At 39.2% G+C, this 20519-nt stretch overlaps 2 protein-coding genes across 2 annotated transcripts in view; both read left to right on the top strand.

Annotated features, from left to right (window-relative positions):
• LOC127153669 (chloride channel CLIC-like protein 1) overlaps positions 1–17139 on the top strand; it is a 50318-nt gene extending 33179 nt beyond the window's left edge. Inside the window, exons 2-11 of the mRNA XM_051094884.1 lie at positions 9970–10145; positions 12240–12305; positions 12513–12611; positions 12697–12921; positions 13010–13150; positions 13276–13375; positions 13665–13762; positions 15279–15425; positions 15502–16060; positions 17002–17139. Of these exons, the coding sequence (XP_050950841.1) occupies positions 9978–10145; positions 12240–12305; positions 12513–12611; positions 12697–12921; positions 13010–13150; positions 13276–13375; positions 13665–13762; positions 15279–15425; positions 15502–16047 (1590 nt within the window). The 5' untranslated portion in view covers positions 9970–9977 and the 3' untranslated portion in view covers positions 16048–16060; positions 17002–17139. The remainder of the gene's footprint in view (positions 1–9969; positions 10146–12239; positions 12306–12512; positions 12612–12696; positions 12922–13009; positions 13151–13275; positions 13376–13664; positions 13763–15278; positions 15426–15501; positions 16061–17001) is intronic.
• A 707-nt stretch (positions 17140–17846) lies between these two features.
• The window catches only part of mcoln2 (mucolipin TRP cation channel 2), a 20915-nt gene continuing 18242 nt past the window's right edge, over positions 17847–20519 (top strand). The window contains exons 1-2 of the mRNA XM_051094997.1: positions 17847–17967; positions 18563–18722. Coding sequence (XP_050950954.1) covers positions 17918–17967; positions 18563–18722 — 210 coding nt within the window. The 5' untranslated portion in view covers positions 17847–17917. The remainder of the gene's footprint in view (positions 17968–18562; positions 18723–20519) is intronic.

Here is a 20519-nt window from a genome sequence, read left to right as displayed (position 1 = left end):
GTCACAGTTTCAAAGGTTATCTTTGCTATAATCCTTCAACCACACAGGTGATCTACACACTCTATTACTCCTCCTAAGATCAAATGTCACTTGTGACTGCAAGCCCTCATGTTGAGTTGCAACAGGACCTTTAAAACGTGTTAGTTTGGATGCATTCCATTTCTTTTTGTCACTTAGCACGAAAGTACTTTTCCCAATTTGTTTCTCAATGTTCAAGGGTGGAGAGAATTTGGAAGCTCCCTTTCTCACATGAACAGGTCTTTTCACTCTGACTCGGTCCCCTGGTTTGAAAGTAGGGTACTTGGCTCCACGTCTTTTGTCGGTATACGTGTTACTCTTAAGCTGCTTATTACTCACAGTGTCCATAACTCGAGCACATTTGTCACTCTTAGGGCCCACGGGAAAAATGTTCAGCTTTGTACGCATTTTGAGATGGTGCAGAAGTTCAGAAGGAGAAACACCTGTAGTACTGTGCGGAGTAGCTCTGTAATTCTGCAAGAACTCAGTCACTGCATGTTTCCATGGTTTCCCCATTTGTTCCGCAGAAAGGATGCATTCCTTTAGAACTATGTTCCAGCGTTCCACAGCAGCATTTCCCTGAGGGTAATAGATGCTTCTATGTATGTGACTTATTCCCCTCTCTTTTAAGAAGTCTGCAAACACACTGGAAACAAACTGAAGGCCATTGTCAGTTACAACACACTGAGGATTGCCTTCCCTACTGAAGACTGAGTGAAGGAAGGATGTGACCACTTCTGCAGTAACATTTGGTGCAAACGCCACCTTAGGCCACTTACTGTGGTAATCAATTAGGGAGATGGCAAAACGGCAGTCCGAAGGGCCACTGTCAAATGGTCCGACTATGTCGATTCCTAGTTTCTGCCACGGATCGGGTGGTAGACTGACAGGCTGAAGAGGAGCAGGTGCAGTTTTTGCTGATTTATCATTCATTTGGCAGGTCAAGCAGGAAGAAACTGCGGACTGCACTTGAGCATCCATCTGAGGCCACCAGAATAAATCACGTAGCCTCCGTTTAGTTTGAACAATTCCTTGGTGTGTCTCATGCGCTAGGTTTACCAGCTGACTGCGTAATGCAGAAGGAACAATAGCACGATGTTCACCTCTCCTCACGAGCACACCATCAACACAAAGTTCATCATGGATGCAAAAGAAAGGCACTAGCACAGGATCCAGGTCACGGCTTGTTTTCGGCCAACCCTGACTGATTTGTGAACGCAGCATAGCGAGCTCTGGACAGGAATCTGAAGCAGAAAGGAAATTTTCCACAGACAAAGTAGGCAATCCAGTAACAAAAGCAACCATTTCTGGATCCAGACCACCATCTGATTTCGTTGGTAATGGCAACCGGGATAAACAATCTGCAGCACAGTTAAGGCTTCCAGGTCGGTATATTACGTCATACGTGTAGCAAAGCAAGCGTGCTGACCACCGGGCAACACGCATGCCAGCCCGGCCAATGCCCTTGGTTGCCAGTAGTGTAGTAAGTGCACAATGATCAGTTCGGAGTGTAAAGTGTTGACCCAATAAATATGGCCGCCACTTTTCTACGGCCCAGACGCAAGCCAACGCTTCCTTCTCGACCATAGAGTACTTCCTTTCGGCTGCTGTAAGTGTTCTAGAAGAGAATGGTACAGTTTTCTCTGTCTTGTCTGGGTGCATTTGTGTCAAAACCCCTCCTAGTCCATAGTCAGATGCATCCGTCGACACTATTATGGGAAGAGAAGGGTCAAACAATGCAAGCACCGGGCTTCTAGATAGCAGTTCTTTCAATGCTTTAAAGCTGCAGTCAGCAGAATCAGTCCAGTCAAACTCAGCATTTGACATATCTCTCAGCAGTGCACGCAAAGGCTCAGCAACAGAAGCAAAGTTAGGCAGGAATTTGCTGTACCATGAAATTAGGCCCAAAAATGAGCGCAGGGAAGCAAGGTCATACGGTGCAGGGGCATCAATGATTGCAGACATGTGTTCATCATCTGGAAAAATTCCACTTTTGGAAATGACATGTCCAAGGAATTTTAGGGACGACTGAATTTGGCTGAACGTACACTTCTCCCATCGGATAAACGCTGCATGACAGAGTGCAGTGTCGCATCATGACTATCCTGAGTAGCACCATACACGATAATATCGTCTAGGTAGTTCCTGACTCCATGTATGCCCTTAAGAACAGTTTCCATCATCTTTTGGAATGCAGACGGCGCAGAAGCAAGTCCATATGGGACCCGGCAATATCTGAAGAGGCCATCGTGCGTGATAAACGCTGTGATATCTCGGCACTCCTCATGTAAAGGAAGTTGATGGTAAGCAGACATCAAATCAGTTGTAGTGAACACGGAAGCGCCTCTAAGATCATTCAAAAGTTCCTCCATGTGCGGTAGAGGGTGACTGTCAACAAAGCCTTGTTTGGCTCACGCAGATCAACACAGAGACTAATTTTTCCTCCTTTCTTTGCAGTCACGACAATAGGTGAAATCCAAGGGGAAGAATCGATTTTCTCAATTATGCCCTTTTGCAATAGTGAGTCCAGTTCTGCAGAGACAGCTTGTCGGACAGCGAACGGCAGTCGGCGTAACTTTTGGCGTACTGGGGTAGCATCAGATTTGACTGTTGGCTTATGGACGAAGCCTTTCACGCAACCCACAGAAGCATTTGGAGCAGGAATGGTTTCACCAACAACTGCATGCAATTCGTCAGGTGCAGGTATGGTATGAAAGTGGAATGAACAGTTCAAAGCTCGAATTAAGTCCATACCCATTAAAGCAGTGCCGTCTTTGACAATGTAAAGACACGCAGGTGTTACCTTATCATTCAGTGAGACGTCTGCATGTAAACATCCAAGGACTGGAATATCCTCTTTCAAGTATGTGACTAGTTTCACTTTAGGAACCGTGAGTGGGCAGTCTGAAAAATTACTTTTGTAGACGGCTTCAGGCAAAATTGACACTGAAGAGCCAGTGTCCACGACTAATTTAGTCTCAACTGAAAGTCCGTTTGATGTTGTGACACAAACATCGCATAAAAGCTTGTCTGCAGTACTATTGATAGCATCAGTCAAAAGAACAACAATGTCAGGGACTACTTCCCTAACATCTTTAGAAGAGCAACATACTTTAGAGAAATGTCCGATCTTACCACAGGTATGGCATTTGGCACGGGCGGCAGGGCAGTTGGTAGCATTAGCAACGTGATTTTTAGCTCCACATCTGTAACATGTGCGATTTCCTCTCCGTGTACTATCAGCAACAGATTTAGCTCCGTCACAACGTAACATGCTCTTTTTCCGATACCAATGCCACAGCATTAACCGAACTTTGCACAGCGAGCGTGTCCGAACTTGAAAGCGCTTGTTCCACCTGACACGCAATAGTAACAGCAGAGTCCAGCGTCAGTGACGGTTCCAACAAAGTCTGTCTCGTACTGCTGGAGCATAGGATCGCTCAACCAGCTGGTCTCGCCGCATTTCGCTTTCCATATCAGCATAAGCACACGAAGAAGCTAATTCCCGCAGAGCAGACAGGAACTGTGGAATTGTCTCATCAGCACGTTGAGAACGCTGACGAAAAGGATGCAGAGCGACCACAGTATTGACTATTGGCATGAAATAATCCTCCAGCGCATTCATTGCATGTTCAAATGTAGTTCCCGTATCAGGCAGGGTGTAGAACAGACGTTGTCCTTCAGTACCCAAGCTGTGTAGCAAAACAGCACGCTTTCTTGCATCAGGCCATGAGCCCCCTGTAGCATTAATGGCTAGCAAATAGTTATTATATTTTTCGCCAAGTAACAAAAGGGATTGCAGGCTCTCCACTGCACGGAAGAAAAGGTGCAGGCGCAGGCACGAAAACCATCGTCACCAAATTGTTGTGTCCTTGCCACTTAGTAACTGCACAAAAGAAATCCTCTTGATCCTTTTATTTGGAACATGCTACAACTCACCGAACTATACAACTGCTTCACTTAGGATCATTTTGAGCACCTCTTATACACTCAGCTATATACTGCCACCTTTTGGTTAAACTGCAAAACACAACACCAGCAAATCTCTAAATCATGCTCAGGCGAAATACCCTGCACATCGCCTTTTTTTTTGCAATGAAATGGGCAATTTGTAATAAATTTAGCCATTGGTTGCGTGGTCACAGGTTCACCGTGTGGACCGACAACAATCCCTTGAAGTACATACTGACCAAGCCCAGGTTGGATGCCTGCGAGCAGCGCTGGGTGGCACAGTTAGCACCAATTGACTTTGACATCCAGTATATTCCGGGAACTAAAAATGTGGTGGCTGATGCCCTCAGTAGAGAGCCTTTTGTACAGTCTAAAATTTTGCACAGATTGACTAGGGCTCCTTATTCCACCCTTCTTAAGCAGGCGGCCAATTTCAAAAAGGATGATGTTTAGAATATGTTTCGGCTCTCAGCGGAGCTACCTGAGATGAGGGATGTGAATGTTCAGATTGAACCTAGAGACGCTACTGTTAAAGCTGTGTGTACTGCAGGAAGTGTACACGTGCGCAGTGATGAGATTTCTGCTGTCATGCAAACACATCAGCATTGGGAAGATGCAGGTACTTTAAGAGCGATTTCACATGTGCAGTATTTAGAATCTCTTGTTGCAGTGGGGCAGAACCCGGTACCCGTTTTCAGTCATGATGGACTTCTTACCAAACAAGTCAATGATGCTGTTGTCGGCCGGGTCAAGTTTTTTATTGACCATGGTCGTCGTCCCTCTAGACGTGAAAAAGTTCATGAATCACGTGGGACGTTAAGGATATTAAGACCGTGAGGTAAATTGACCACACGACTGGGGATAGTGTATCGTGTGTCCAAGCACCCAGTAACAAAACAGAAAGCTTACCAATATGTCGTACCTGAATCGCTTCGAATGGCAGTGTTGAAAGGCATACATGATGATGCAGGCCATCAGGGTCAGCAGCGCTCATTAGGGTTGGCTAGACAGAGGTTTTATTGGGATACAATGGAGAAAGATGTCAAGGATTACGTCCACAGCTGTAAGAGATGCATTGTGAGGAAAGCTCCTGAGTCAGAGGCTAGGGCTCCATTAGTTTCCATTACCACTTCGTCGCCACTCGAATTAGTCTGTATAGACTTTTGGTCAGCTGAAGACTACAACAATAAGTCTGTTGACGTTTTAGTAGTCACTGACCATTTCACGAAGTTGGCATGTGCATATCCTTGTCCTAATCAATCTGCAAAAACAGTGGCACGGGTTCTTTGGAATAATTTCTTTTGCGTGTATGGTTATCCTGTTAGCCTTCACTCTGACCAGGGTGCCAATTTTGAGAGTTTGTTGATTGCGGAGCTGTGTCAGTTGGCTGGTATTGACAAAACTCACACCACACCATACCACCCAATGGGAAATGGTCAGGTGGAAAGAATGAACCGCACTCTTGGTAACATGATCCGTGCACTGCCCCCCAGATCTAAAGACAGATGGGCGCAAATGTTGAACACCTTGACTTTTGCATATAATTGTACAGTTCATGAAACAACAGGTTTTTTGCCTTTCTTTCTCATGTACGGCCGTACTCCGAGACTACCTGTTGACCTTATGTTTGAATCTGTACTGTTGAATGGAGAAACAGTTGACATTGACACGTATGTGCAGTCACTCAAGCGTGACCTTTGTGAAGCTACGAAACTTGCTCAGTCACATTCAGAAAAACAACAACATAAACAAGCAGAAATGTATAACAAAAGGAGTAAGGGACAACCAGTTGACATTGGTCAAAGAGTTTTATTGGCCAACAAAGGTGAAAGAGGTAAAAAGAAACTGGCAGATCGTTGGGAGAGCAGTTTATGTAGTGATCGACAAAAATTCCTTGTTGAACACGTACAAACTCAGAAGCCCTTCTGGTGTTGTTAAAACAGTTCATAGGAATCTGATTGCCTAAGGCCGCGATCACACCGAACGCGTTTTTGCAGCGAGAGGCGCCTTTTTTTGAATTGTTTTCTATGGGCAGTGAGCGTTATGCGTGCTGTTTATGCGCCGCGGGCGCCTCGCGTTTTTGCCGGAGCGCTCTGAGCGCCTGAAGTTAAAAAAAAATCAACTCTGAGCAGAAAAGCGCCCGACGTCATCGCGGGCCTTCTGTTGTGGTGACGAAAGTTTTACCGACGCTTAAAAAGTCCGGAGACTGCAGTGATGGAGGAGAAACTTTTGGTGTCTATCGCGGGTTACCCGGAGCTGTATGTTTTAAGTTTTTTGCTGATATGACAGTTTACTTAACAGCTAAAAACCAAAGATTTTATAATCCTTTGATTAGATTGACAGGACGGCTTATTTGATGGTTGCCTAGCAACATAAAAAACCGCAACGCACTGCTCTTTTTTTAAAAGTCACCAGAAAAAGGCAGTGCGGTGCACCTCGCGTTTTTAGAACTAAAAAACGCGTTCGGTGTGATCGGGGCCTAAACCATGCTTCAAAACATATCTAACCAGCATTTTCCCAGCAAACACAGAAGGTTCCCCTAACGTTCCCCTATGGTTCTCGTTTGGTTATTTTTTTTTGGGAACCAAATGAGAACGTTCTAGGAACGTTCCCTGTAGGTTCTCTTTTTAATAACCTACAGGGAACGTTCCCAGAACGTTCCCTGCAGGTTATTTTTTGGTTTAAATTTATAACCTAAAAAGAACCTTCCCAGAACGTTCCCTGCAGGTAATTTATAAGTTTTATTTTTAGAACCTACAGAGAACGTTCCCGGAACGTTCCCTGTAGGTTATTTTTAGATTGCATTTTTACAACCTACAGGGAACATTCCCAGAACGTTCCCTGCAGGTTATTTTTTGGTTTAATTTTATAACCTAAAAACAACCTTCCCAGAACGTTCCCTGCAGGTTGTTTTTAGTTGTCATATCCGTGTAAACTAATAAAAACTTGGCAGATCTTTCTGATCATTCTAATGTTGAAATGTATTCTTTTTAATCATAAACAAACTATTTTTTTGCAGAATTTCATGTCTGAAATAAGCGTTTAATAAAGTGTAGACATCAAAGTGGTCAAATCGCATTATAATTATAATATAATTCCAATTAGGCCAAGGTTAAGCGTAGTCAGAAAATCATATCATTAACACTGGGTTTGTTTGTATATTTCTTTTCTGCGCGCCTCTGATCTGCACGCGCTTCTCTAGCACGCGCTCAATCCTGCCTTCCACAGAAAGCCGCGCACCCGCGTAATTTAAAAATTAACGGTCATTTCGTTTTACTGACTGACTAACATTCGTTGATTGATCGCTTTAATGAATAATTACTTATAATTAATATATATACGAGAGTAAATATTGTGATTTCAGGGAAATTTGACACGTCTAATTGAAGAGAACATGATGTTAACGGAGAAGTTTTTGTGTACTGACCAAAAGAGAGAAACACATCGTCGTTAATTCAGTGGTAAGAAACGAATGTAATATTATTCTAAGTAAAGTCAAATAAATGTTATTCGTTTTCAATGTCTGTAAAAATAAAATTCACATTTTTAAAATCCAATATTTTGTTGAAGTCAGTGTTATTTGGTGCTTTAATAAACAAAATCTGGGTTATGGTACTTCTAATCTTATATATTAACGAATAAAACAAATCTAGGATATTAAAGGATAATTTAATGTCATTTTATGGTGGCTAAATGTGCTCTAAATATCTGTAAGGATTAAACAATATAGTTTAAAACAAGACATGGTTTGTAGTAGTGATTATTGAGGTCCACATCCGTCCGTCTTCCATGCTGCTTACTACGGGACGCGGGAGTGCTGACATACGGCAGCGGTATCGGAGTGAAGAGGTTAGGAGAACGTTCTGGGAACCTTCAGAGAACTTTCAGGGAACCTTCTAGGAACATAAATAGAACGTTCCCTATTGGTTAGCCAGGAAAGTTTTCTTAATGTAAATAGAACGTTCCCTGCAGGTTAGAGGAACGTTCTGGGAACCTACAGGGAACGTTCTCAGAACGTTGCGGGAACGTTCCCGGAACGTTCCCGATAGGTTCCCAGAACGTTCCCCTAACCTGCAGGGAACGTTCTATTTATGTTAAGAAAACTTTCCTGGCTAACCAATAGGGAACGTTCTTGGTAACATTCTGGGAACGTTCTGGGAACCAAAACCTAACGTTCCCAGAACGTTCTGGGAACCAAAAATTGTTAGCTGGGTTTTTAACAGGGCAATGTGAGTGTCGACTGGATCTCCTGATTTTTTTTCCCCCCTCATGGATTTACAGAATTAGCCATTCAACCAAAGTGAAGAGGGAAGTGAAGAGAGGATGCAGCTTTGTTTGACAACAGTGTTTATCAGAAACTGGTACTATGATTCCTGTTGGATGACTTTGCATTTCAAATTATTTCAATATATAATTCAAATTCTAATAATGATTTGATGTCACTGATTTTTGTGGTATTCCTTAATGCCTGAGGATCTTCCATAGCGATGCTTGGTGAAGGCTGTCAAAAGTCCACAAATACGTTGTAAAGTGTGCTATTCCATTCATAGGATTGTTCAAGTATCTGTCATAGCACAAAAATGTGGTAAATCTTCCTGTTTTAGCCCTATACCCTACTCTTGTCCGAAAAAAAAAAAAAAGAAAAAAGGTATGTACTGCTTCAGTGATTCTTTGGATTGTACTGTTGTTTAACAACATGATTTTCAAGCTGCTGAAAGACTTTGAAAAGACTTTTGACAAAGATCTAAGACTTAACGTAATAACGTAAGACTCCATCACAGCCTTGTTTTGATCATTCTCATTAAATTCAGTCTATTGTTATAATTTTCAAGGTTTCTTTTCTCTGGTATTGTAACTCTTTCCACATGATGGGAATTTCATTGTTATCCATTTGTTTTTAAGATGCCTTGAAGGGTCTGTGGTTTCTTGATCCTCAGCTTTTAACATCTCAGAGCACCTTCATCTGGTGCTTTATCGTTTTTTTGATCTGTGAATCTTTTTCCATCTGTGTCAGCTGTTATACGTGGCTTTGGACAGATACAGCTTGAAATGTGGTTTACATGAATGTAGTTTAGCGTGTTCTTGAGTGATACTCGTTCAATCTTTTGCTTTTCACAGGGGGAACATAAATCTAGTCACCTTTTAGATTTTTTCATGCTTTTTTTTTGTTCAGTGGCCATCTCAGCAGCTTCTGCATTTCAGTTTAAAGATTTTACTTTATCTTTTTCTCTGTGTTGTCCTGCAATTATTACTTTCAGCCGTGTTGACTTAGTATTCAGAAGTATTTTCTTTTTTTTCCCATGCTGGTTAGAAGTGTGGTCCAACTTACTCTAATGTCATGCTAGTAGCAAGTTTATGGATTAATAAAGAACTACTTTCAATAGTCAGGTATTTTTCAATGAATTACTGATGGACTACGGAAGGGAGAACTGTGTGTCTGGACTGCACTTATTTCACTCCTCCCCGTAATTTATAAGCGAGGCGATTCGCATCTCAAAGATAGTTGCCACAGGGCGTCAGGGTTACGTGTCAAGGTAAGTTAGACAAAGGTTTTACTGAAATATACTTATCTAGAATTGTTGTACATTTCAAATATAAATACATTAACAAGTCGAGTTGTTTTATTAAAATAGGCTACATAAAAACGAAGAATTCGTTCTGTAAAAAAAGGAATTAAACCATCTCTTTCAAAGGAAGTGTAAAAAACCACCCACACTGCCAGTGCTGTTGATAGTTTTTATTCACGTATGAATTGTTTTCGTAAATTATATATGTTCAAGTTGTTCAAGTTTTTAACACAGCAGTGAAACGATGTTTGAACGACTGAATTTTGAATATTTGCGGTTATGAATCGATAGATGACAGTATATGACAGCTCTTTTCCATCAAGTGAGGAAATGTTTAATCATCAAAATGTGTCCAAGAAAGCTGATTCTGAACTTTATATAGATTTATTATAATCTATAAAAATCGGTATGTGTGTTTTCTCTTCTGTTCCAGCGGAGATTATGAAGGTGTCAATCTGGTCATCTTTTGGGTTCTGGAGTTTGCTTATTTTATGTAGTCTATGTATTATTACAAATGCAAATATTAACCAGAATGAGGAGGACGATGTTAATCCATTAGACGTGATCAACTACGACCCAGTGACAAAACGCATGAGAAAACCTGCAATGGTAACACCTTTTTAAACAATCTGGAAGTTAATTAATGTATTACAGGGCTTGCAGAATATTTAAATCCCTCTTCCTCACATTTTCCAGTGAAAATAGACTCCATTCAAACTAGTTATTTTAAGGTTTTACCCAGTACACACAGAATGCTCCCCTCACGTTAGTTTTTGGCTCCCGTTTTATGTATTAATTTATTCATTGACTGTAGAACCAAGAAATTTATTTTTTTTTTATTTCAACCATAAAATAACATTCCCAGAACGCTGCAGAATGGTTGTTTAAAATAAACTAAAATAACTTATACAGAACATTCCCTAATGGCTATTTGTATTATTGTACAGCCATAAAATAACGTTCCCAGAACGTTCCACATGTGGTTGTTTTAAAATTAACATAAAAATAACTTATTTATTTTTTCAGAACGTTCCCTGATGGTAGGCTATTTTTAGAACCATGTAAACGTCTAATATGCTTTTGTGTAATGACAATACGCTATGAAATGCGTTTAATACAGAATTTATGCTACTAAAATACAGAAGTTATTTAAAACAAAACTATTTTTAAATTATAACATTAAGCCATGGTTAAGCATAGAGTGAAAACAGAACTTAAATTTCTGGGGGGGTTTATCTCCATTAAATGAGCGCCTAGAGCCGTGTTTGCGTAATTTTCAAATGTACCGGTAACTTCGTTTTACTGGCTGACTGACGTTAGTTTATCGATCTCTTTATTAAATGATTACTCAAAATTCATATAATTGTGAGAGTAAATATGACTTCGGAGGGATTTGACACGCCTAACTTAGCGGGATATTTCACCCAAAAATGAAATTCTGTCATTAATTACTCACCCTCTTGTTGTTTCAAACCGTAAGACCTTAGTTCATCTTCGGAACACAAATGAATATATTTTTGATAAAATCCAAGAGTTCTCTGATCCCCCATAGACAGTCCTACGGTCAAGGCAGAGAAACGTAGTATGGACATCATTAAAATAATCCATGTGACGCTACGAGAATACTTTTTGTGTGCAAAAAAAAAAAAAAAAAACTCCAAAAATAACGACTTTATTCACCAATTCCTCTCCCAAAGGAGTTAAGCCTCGTTCAGACTGTCAGCACAAATCCGTTTTTGTCCATATCTAGATGGAATCGGATTTGAATAACTGACTGTCCACACAGTCATATCGCAACTGTTCAAATCCGATTTGTGTGTCCATAAGCGCTCTTTCGTTTTATGGAATGTGCGTTGGTTTCTATGGCAATGCCGTTGCGTTGTTATGTCAAGGCTAAAATCAACAATAACAGCATTACAGTTTACAATATAGATGCTGTCTTGTGATATGACAACGTTGCCGTCGCGTTTGATTATATTTCGTCTTCTAAAGCAGCGGCAGAAACGCAGGAAGCTGGAATGTGCGACTTTATTCTGTGCTGCCATCTCCGCTGGTTTCAAAACTCAAAGAGGTGCGTATACTAGCTGTATATTGTCTTTTCCCACTTGAATTGCAGTTCGCAACAACACAAGCTTGTTTCTGCAAAGACGTTTGTTATGTTTTCCACAAAAACGTCTGACGTGTTTACGTTTTAAGTGGCATGAAAACGTGAAAAAGCAGAAATCCGATTTGAATAGGATTCCAAACCACATATGTAGCTCGAAACGGATTTGACCAAATCAGATTTCATGTAGTTCGTTGCTGTTCAGACTACCTAAATATGATGGGATTTCAATCGGATTTGCATACAAATCGGATTTGGGATGACAGTCTGAATGAGGCTTTAGCTTCTTCCGCCATTATGGAGAGTACCAAGATGGATGCATGTGCTGCTGTTGACATAGAACACGTGACGCATGCCCCCGCATATATAAAGAAAACTTTCCTTTTCTGGCTAACCAAAAACAAACCATAAAAAATGACAGCCTGGGATCCGAAAACGTACATTCCACAAAACGTTCTGGGAACCAAAAATTGTTAGCTTGGTATGAATTTTGTAGTTTAAATGAAATTTAAAGTGATAATTTATCCAAATATAAAAATTCAGCTACTATTTACTCATCCTCGTTGTTCTAATTCCTTATGACCTTCTTTATTTTTCAGACCATGTCACAACAGTGTCCTGATGTGTCTGAGTGCACCAGTAATCTAGTAAGCTTGCAGAAAGCGGTAAAGAATATGTATTTACACCTGTGTTAAGTAGACCTCAATAACAAAATGGTACTGCCATGTTTTTTGGACATGCAGCAGTGGAATTACCATGGTATTTTAGAAGTACTGAAGACAAGTACCATTCAGCACTTTGAAAGACTGAAAATATATATTACATTATTATTTCCATATTTTTATATGATATTATTGTTACTACTTTTTTAGTTTGATGAACAGAAAAAGAAGGGCACCACCACCTCTATAAAGCCAATATTCAAGCGATTCCTTTCCAGGTTCCTTAAAGACATTTCAAAAGTTGGCCTGGTATGTGACTGTGTTTTCTCCGGTGTATTGAATCGGCATTACACTGGTTAAGCTTTTACAAATTTCCATTTTTTCCAATCTTTAGCCTGATGATGCACAGACATCAATGCATTATGATGCTGAGGTGAAGCTGACCAAGCAATCGCTGGTGGAGATCCAGAAGTTTTTGAATGAAGAGAACAACTGGACTACTGGAACCATGGATGAGGCTCTCAGTGAAATTCTGGTCAGAATCAAACTCCACGATTACAAAGTCTGGAGGTGGCGTTTCGAAGACACATTTTATGTAGATACTGATACCGCCCTGAAGGTCAGTTCTTGGGAAGCCTTTTAGAGATAGACATATTTGTTTAAATTTATATGAATAAATGTAAGATGTGCTGTATTTTGTTCTGCAGGTTTCTTTGATTGTTCTGATTGTCGTAGTCATAATCTGCACTGAGCTTTGGTCTGTGGTCTTCTGGTTTGTCCAGTTTTGGAGAATGTTTGCTGTTTGTTTCTTTATTAGCTTGATCTGGAACTGGTTCCATTTTTATATGGTAATTAGTCTTGTACTGTTGATTGTCCATGAGGTTTTTGCTAAGCAGTACTGAACAGATACGTTGTTTTCACTGTATTGTATAATGAAGAGTTATTGGTTTCAGAGTTATTTTTCCATGGCTAGGTTGCCTATGCAGAACACAAGAAGAACATTGTGGAGGTGGAGAGCTTCAATGCCAAATGCACTGGTCTAAAACAACTGGACTGGATGGACAGTTTGGCAGGTGAGGTGCTTAATGTTAAAGGAATATATTTTGCAAAAATTAGAATCTTTTAATTTATTTATTCAGCTTTACGTCATTCCAAACCGATTTGATGTAGACCATATATTAAGAATTTTTAAGAACCTTCACAGATCTTTTTTTAAACTCCAAAAAGAACTAAAATGCACCATGCAAGTATGCTAAAAGAAAAAAAAAAAGTCATTCATAATTCTCTTTTTGTGTTCGAAAATTTTAGATGACATGAAGGTGAGTAAATAACGATTTTGAGATTAACTCCTTGTTTATTTAGAGCGGTACAGGCGCACATGGACTCTTCAAGATGACCCTTGCAAAAAGTATTATGAGGTCCTGTTGGTGAACCCTATTTTGCTAGTGCCTCCAACAAAGGTTTGTATCTAATGACAGAAATTTAAACCTGATAAGACATTAGTGGTTAACTGATAATGGATACTGACTGATTAGCTTATCATTTTAATATGTTGAATTAAAAATTTCAATGTAAAACAATCTGAACCTAATTGCAAAAACAGTACTACACTTTATAAAAATGCTGGGTTAAAACAATCCAATTTGGTTTTTTTTGGTAACCCACCGCCACGTCAGATATGGGCAAACCCAGCATTGGGTTAATTTAGACCAGTCAGTTGGGTTAAATCTTTGACCCAACATGCTGGGTTGTTTTAATTATCTCAAATATTGATTACTACTAAAATTACTATTGCTGGCTTAAAATGAACCAAAAATAGGTTGGAAATTAAAAAGCAGAATTACTAGAGGCAACAGTAATCAAAAAATGAACATTTATTAGTAAGTGAAAACACCCACTGACAAAAATATGACTGAATGATGCAGTTTTCAAGAAACATTTTTTGTTATGCTGGTTGAAAGTCTCTGCACATCACGATAGCAATTATAAGTTAAGTGGTCAAAATGCATTTCCATGTATTTATATACTTTGTGGAAGGCCTAGGACCAAGAAATGTTTGTCCAGTCAAAACTCTCGGTTCGATCTATTTGCATACCTCTGTGCACCCTGTTCGCGCAGACAGGATACGTCATCAGCGCGTTCACGAACGCTTTGCAGACAGAGCGCGAATGGCAGGCAAACGTCAACAACCTGGTGCCTCATGTATCAACGCTGCGTACGCACAAAAACTTTGCTTACGCCAGTTTTCATGCTCACGGTCGGATTTACTAACAGTGAAATTAACGTGAGAATGTGCGTTCCTCCACGCCAACTTCATGTCTGGCGTACGTACATTTCTCATGTTTTTTGTCCGTTGGCGACTCTTAGAGGCAATGAAGTGAAGTTGCAAATATTAGACTACGAAGTATTTTAAGTCTATCGCACCACCGCCTGAGAGAATATTGCTATTAATCTGTAATTGATAAAATAGGCAAATTGACTTACTATTGTCACTATTGTTTTACTATTGTTTTATCTAAAAGATTTGTATTTATTAATTTATTTATTTGTGCGTGTAATTACTGAACTTCACATCAGGAGATTGCGGTTATGCACTGAAGACGTGGCTGTTAACTCCCTTCACCAACCCACAAACTGACCGAGAGCGCAGATACAATCCCCATTCTCGCACTCGGTCAGTCTGCAAGATGTAGTTTGCTCATCTGCAATACGTTTATTGGACGTTTCCTATCAGATGTCAAATAGACATCTATTAGATGTCTTTAAGATGTTTATGATTTAGAATGTATGTTAAACTGACATCTTACAGATGTCTGCCAGATGTTTGTACACAGCAGATGCTTTTCAGATCAAGAGATCTTTAACAGACATATTGCAGACGTACTTGTGCTATCTGGGTAGAGTGTAATCATTTATTTAGCTAAATTCATCAGAGATAAAATGCATTAATATTAGTTTTTTGGGGTTTCATTCCAGGCTATCACGGTCACCATAACCAGTTTTATCACGGATCCCATGAAGCAAATTGGGCAGGGCATCAATGAGTTCCTCAGAGCCCTGCTGAAGGATCTACCAGTCATTCTCCAATTACCTGTGCTGCTTATCTTTGCACTCGCAATCTTTGTAAGAGCTGTGGACAGAAAACATATTGCGGGACCTCTTATTTGTTATCATACTAAGGCAACTTTGCTCCTCGCAGGTGTTCATGTTTGGAGCTGCTCAAGCATCTATACATCAAGCATTTCGCTTGCCTTGGCCTTGGCGACGGGACCCACCGCCTCCTGCTGTAGGACAGCATCAAGCTCATCAGCTAAGGGAGTATGAGGAAACTTGGGAAGGTGGTGATGCTCCACAGTCGTTACAGCACAACAGAAGCAGAGGAAATCAAGCAAGAAACCAAGGTGACCAGGGCTTCGGGGCAAGATATGCTAATGTTCCACGATACAGACAGGAGGACAGAAACATGTATCTCCGAGAGGACTTTTCCAGCATTCCCAAAGGGCGCCAGAGGGTAGAGACTCTGCATGCTACAGGTAACATGTCCAGATATGATGAGACTGATTTTCAGAAGTGGACAGAAAGGGTGATTCCTTGTACAACGGAAAATGCAGAGCCTGAAGTGAAAGCTGAGGAAATGGAGATAAATGTATCTGTGGACAAAAAGGAGCAGAAGGACACACAGAAGTCCAGTCCAAACATAAGTGAGGCTGAAACCAATTTGCCTTCATTTCAAACTTGCAGCTAATCAAGGGAATGAGGTAAGTATTGATTATTTTTAATCCCTCATCTAGATTAAGTTTATCTAGTTTAAGTAACTAATAAGTAAATAAAACAAACACAGACAAACACACACACACACGTTGTGTTTCCATGTTTTATGCGGACATTCTGTGGGCGTAATGGTTTTTATACTGTACAAACCATATTTTCTATCACCCTACACCTACTCTATACCTAAACCTAGCCCTCATAGGAGACAGTGCACACTTTTATTTTCTGAAAAAAAAAAAAAAAACCTCATTCTCCATGATTTATAAGCCTGTTACCTCATGAAACCTAATGTCCCCACAAGGTCAAGATTTACTGGTATTACTATCCTTGTGGGGACATTTGGTCCCCATAATGTGATACCAGGTACACACACACATATACTACCGTTCAGAAGAAAAATAAACAATATTGTAAATTCCTGTGATTTCTATTCCTGTTCCTGTGATGCAATTTTTCCTCAGAATTCTTTGATAAATAGAAAGGTCAAAGGAACAGAATTTTTTTCAAACATAAATGTCTTTACTATCACTTTTGATCAACTGAATGCATCAATGCTGAACAGAAATATTAATTACCTATTTTTTTTACTGTAAACTACAGGTTACATTTTGCAAGCTTAACACTGTACGTCTGTCATTACAGCTGAAAATATGATTTGTCAATTAGATGACAATTTGTAATACTTAATTGTCTGTGATTCTTTTGTATTGTGTGTTTATGTTGTTTATATTCAGTACATTTGGAGTCAGTAGTACATGTACAGTACATGTACATGGTGCTTAAATGTCAGATCAGACATATCAAATACATAATATCTCATATCCAATATCTTACTACTAAACAGTTTGTTCATACTCTTTGCTAATATATGTAATGTGTAATTGATCATGCTTAATTTTAAACAGAAATCCATGTTTTGTTTCTGCAGGGGGCATCAACAGAAGTTTTGGGATCTAGTCCAAGAATAAGGGCAATATATATATATGGTTGGAAAAGCTGTTTTTCTTCTCTTTCTCTTCCCTGAAATTGTAATATATATTTCCTATAATTTCCTTAGTTTCATTTATTTGCTAAACTATCCTTAAGATATTATATACAGCATAGCCTAATAAAGGTGCAGGCTTTTTGTCAACGTTTCTGTCTTTGTCACAATATATTTCTGGTTTTAAACGTTATACTACCACCTTCTGGTCAGGATGTGTTAAGTTTGCTTACTAGCTTCTGCTGCTTTACACATTTTTTCTCCATCTCATCCATCGCACAGTTTCATAATGAACATTCTAGGACCAAATCTCAATGATGTATGTTGAAAGCACTGTATAAAGAAGGCTAAACGTTACTATTATTATTATTAACTCTGTCAATTTGCTTGACACAGCTGATTTTGTCATATCAACATGGTGGAATAAAACTTTTTTATGGAAGACTAGTATACTAAGTCTGGGTTCCTCATTGACTATGCATGTAATTTTACCTCAGAAGTGATGTTCAAACTTTGTGCCGTTTTAACGTGACATAACGTGTTATTTTCAACTTACCTTGTTTTACTTAATTCATTAAAAGCACACTTGCTGTACTAAAATAGCGTGTGGTCTGTTTGTGTTTATAGTAGTTCCTCAATCGACTCTTTGTGACGTTTCACAAGTCAGTGAGCAACTGAAAGAACGTTCTATTTCGTCTTACAGTGAGGTCGCGCCCATCGGGAATCCTCCTCGCTCCTGATTGGTCGATGGGCGGTGCTGAACGAGTTCCAGCTGTGACGTCAAACGCGAGGTTATTTAGTAATTTAGTGATCAAGGAACGCTTGTGACTGGATTCACGTTTTGTCTTGGATAACAGGTGGCATGGAAATGTCTGATAGGTACTGCCAAGAAATGAGGGTTGACGTGTCAAGGTAAGTTGGACAAGGTTTTACTTAGCTTAACACTTTATGTAAAATTATTTTGCATGACAAGTAAATAATTAGAAATTCAGAATTCATTCGCGTTGATTTAATTTAGGTCTAATAAAATACACAACACCTCAGAACCAAAAAACTGCAATGCTCTACATTTGTAAACTTGCTTGTGTTTTATTCATGAGTACAGTGTGTGTCAGTGAGGTTGAGCAGACAAACACAGCCTTGGACTTGCACCCTTGGTAGTGTTTTTCTAAGGGACATATTGTGCGGTTTTTGCAGTAATTCATAACTTAAAGTTAAAGTTTAGGAAACGCTTATTGAGCAACTAATTTCCCCTCCCTTTCCTTTTTTTGTTCATTGACCCCTTCTATGTTCCTTATCCTAAACAGAGCTCTGTCACATGGGTAATGTGTCACTCTAAGTAGATTTATCATGTTTGTGCTCAAATATATTTTTGTAACATATCACAAATCACACTTATCAGACGGTATTCATGAGGATATACCTGACCAAGTATGATCAGTGGTATATCTGATAAAGAAGTGAATATACTGTAATTAAACTTGTATATTTGTATATTTTAATATAGTGTCTCCACATCCATGACCACTGATCCCATGACAGAGGAGATACTGAGAGATGATTTAAGGTTTTACTTCATGAGCCCTTGCGAGAAGTACAGAAGCCGCCGACAGCTACCGTGGAAGTTAGCAGTGCAAATTATGAAAATATTCATGATTACACTCCAGGTATTTAATGCGCTACCTGTTTGCTTAAAGCTGAAATGTGCAACTGTGGTTCGGTTTTTGTTAAATGTATTTATTTTGTATTATTCTGAATCCACTATAGAGTGTTTTCACAATGCGTCATCAGTCTGCAAATATTGGCACCACTGAACGTAAACAATGCCACCGAACTATTTTGCTAAATATTGCTGCTGAAAATGATCAGTTATTGTCATGTTTTGGGCTTATTAATTGGTCGGACTGGGAAAAACATTTGGAGTAGGCTAAAATAAACCAAAGTTAGATCAGGTCCCCACGCCAGACAATTAGGATCCAGCCCCAGACACCAGATCCTGTCAGAAAATATCAGTCTTTCCGGTAACAGAACAACTAGTCAGCAAGCTGTAGTTACCCCAACCCCACTAACAGCAGGTTTCTGTCAGTTAGGGAAGCTGACCGATGGAAGCCAGAAAAGAGCAGAAGCAGGAGATGAAGTAATGATGATAAAAAGGAGCAGAGTTTATTGAATAGTCTTAGTTGCGTAAGTCTCAATGCTCAGACTTCGTCTGGAGAACACAAATTCAACAAGTATTGTTATGCCAAACTGGTTCACAACAACATCCCATAAACCTTGAGTTTCCATAAACATTCCCTTGTATCTCTTATTCATGAAGACAAACAGCCCTTGAAGCTACACAGTCATAAGACTAAACAACAATGGAAAAAATATATAAAAAACAACTATAATATAATATGAATTACTAATCAATTAATGAATCAATAAAATGAATATATAAATGATTATAATGATTAAATGGAATAATAAAATGATTAAATGATTAATGATTCTAAATGAATAAAGAATAAATGAAGAATATATAAAAAGAAAGCAAAACACAACACAAATGTATGGTTGCTCTGAGGCAAAACACACACAGTTTGCATCTGAGGATCGTCAGATCCTTCATTCCCCCCTCTTAATCATATATGACAACATAAATTGATTATTACAAGCAAACTTTCATAATCTTTATCAAAACATACTTGAAAAGTTTGGGTGATCAGGCCATACTCTTCCCTTCTACATGTTCAAAAGAACAGGTCACTTCTGTCATACCGCATACCAGCGTCAGTTAAGGGAGATTGTGTCTCTGACTGTTGTCGTACAACAGTAAACTGTAATTTGATAAAGCAAATCAACACTCTATGGAAATGTACAAGAGTAAGATGATCGACACTCTTCAAATTGTGACTAAAGCTTTTAAGTGTCCCAATATTAATCCAAACCATGTGTCCCACATGTTAAGGACCATAATCCTTAATCAAGTTTAGCTACTTGCTTGCAAAACTTCAGATAAAACTTAGACTGCTTTTCTGGTATTATCTAAGATGTATAAACAACATTCAGTTGCAATCAATTTACATGATTCTTTATGTTTCACTCTGTGATTTGGTACAATTTGAATTTCCAAAAACTCATTGTGAAAGACATGTTCTTTACCAATTCTAATTACATGTGCTTTTACCTTTTCCAACTATTACCACCTTTGGCCATTTGTCATATTTAGCATCTTTCCATCTCAGCATCAGGGTTTCTGTGCCCGAGTATTTACTCAAGTTGCCTGTCAGGTTTATCAGATTGAACCTAGAATTGTTAATTGGAGGGAACCATTCAACCATTCAAGAACAAATCGGATAATGGTAATACATGTGCATTGAAATTCCACTATTGAGAGAGAACTGAAGAAAAATTCTCTTAAGGATCTTGTCCTTTGAGATTTAACCAAAATTACATCACTATGACCTTCTAGTCATGGACAA

This window comes from Labeo rohita, chromosome 22, assembly GCF_022985175.1.
Source record: "Labeo rohita strain BAU-BD-2019 chromosome 22, IGBB_LRoh.1.0, whole genome shotgun sequence".
Lineage (NCBI taxonomy): Eukaryota > Metazoa > Chordata > Actinopteri > Cypriniformes > Cyprinidae > Labeo > Labeo rohita.
The sequence above is the reverse complement of the archived record's forward strand: the minus strand, read 5'-3'. Positions and strand labels throughout refer to the sequence as shown.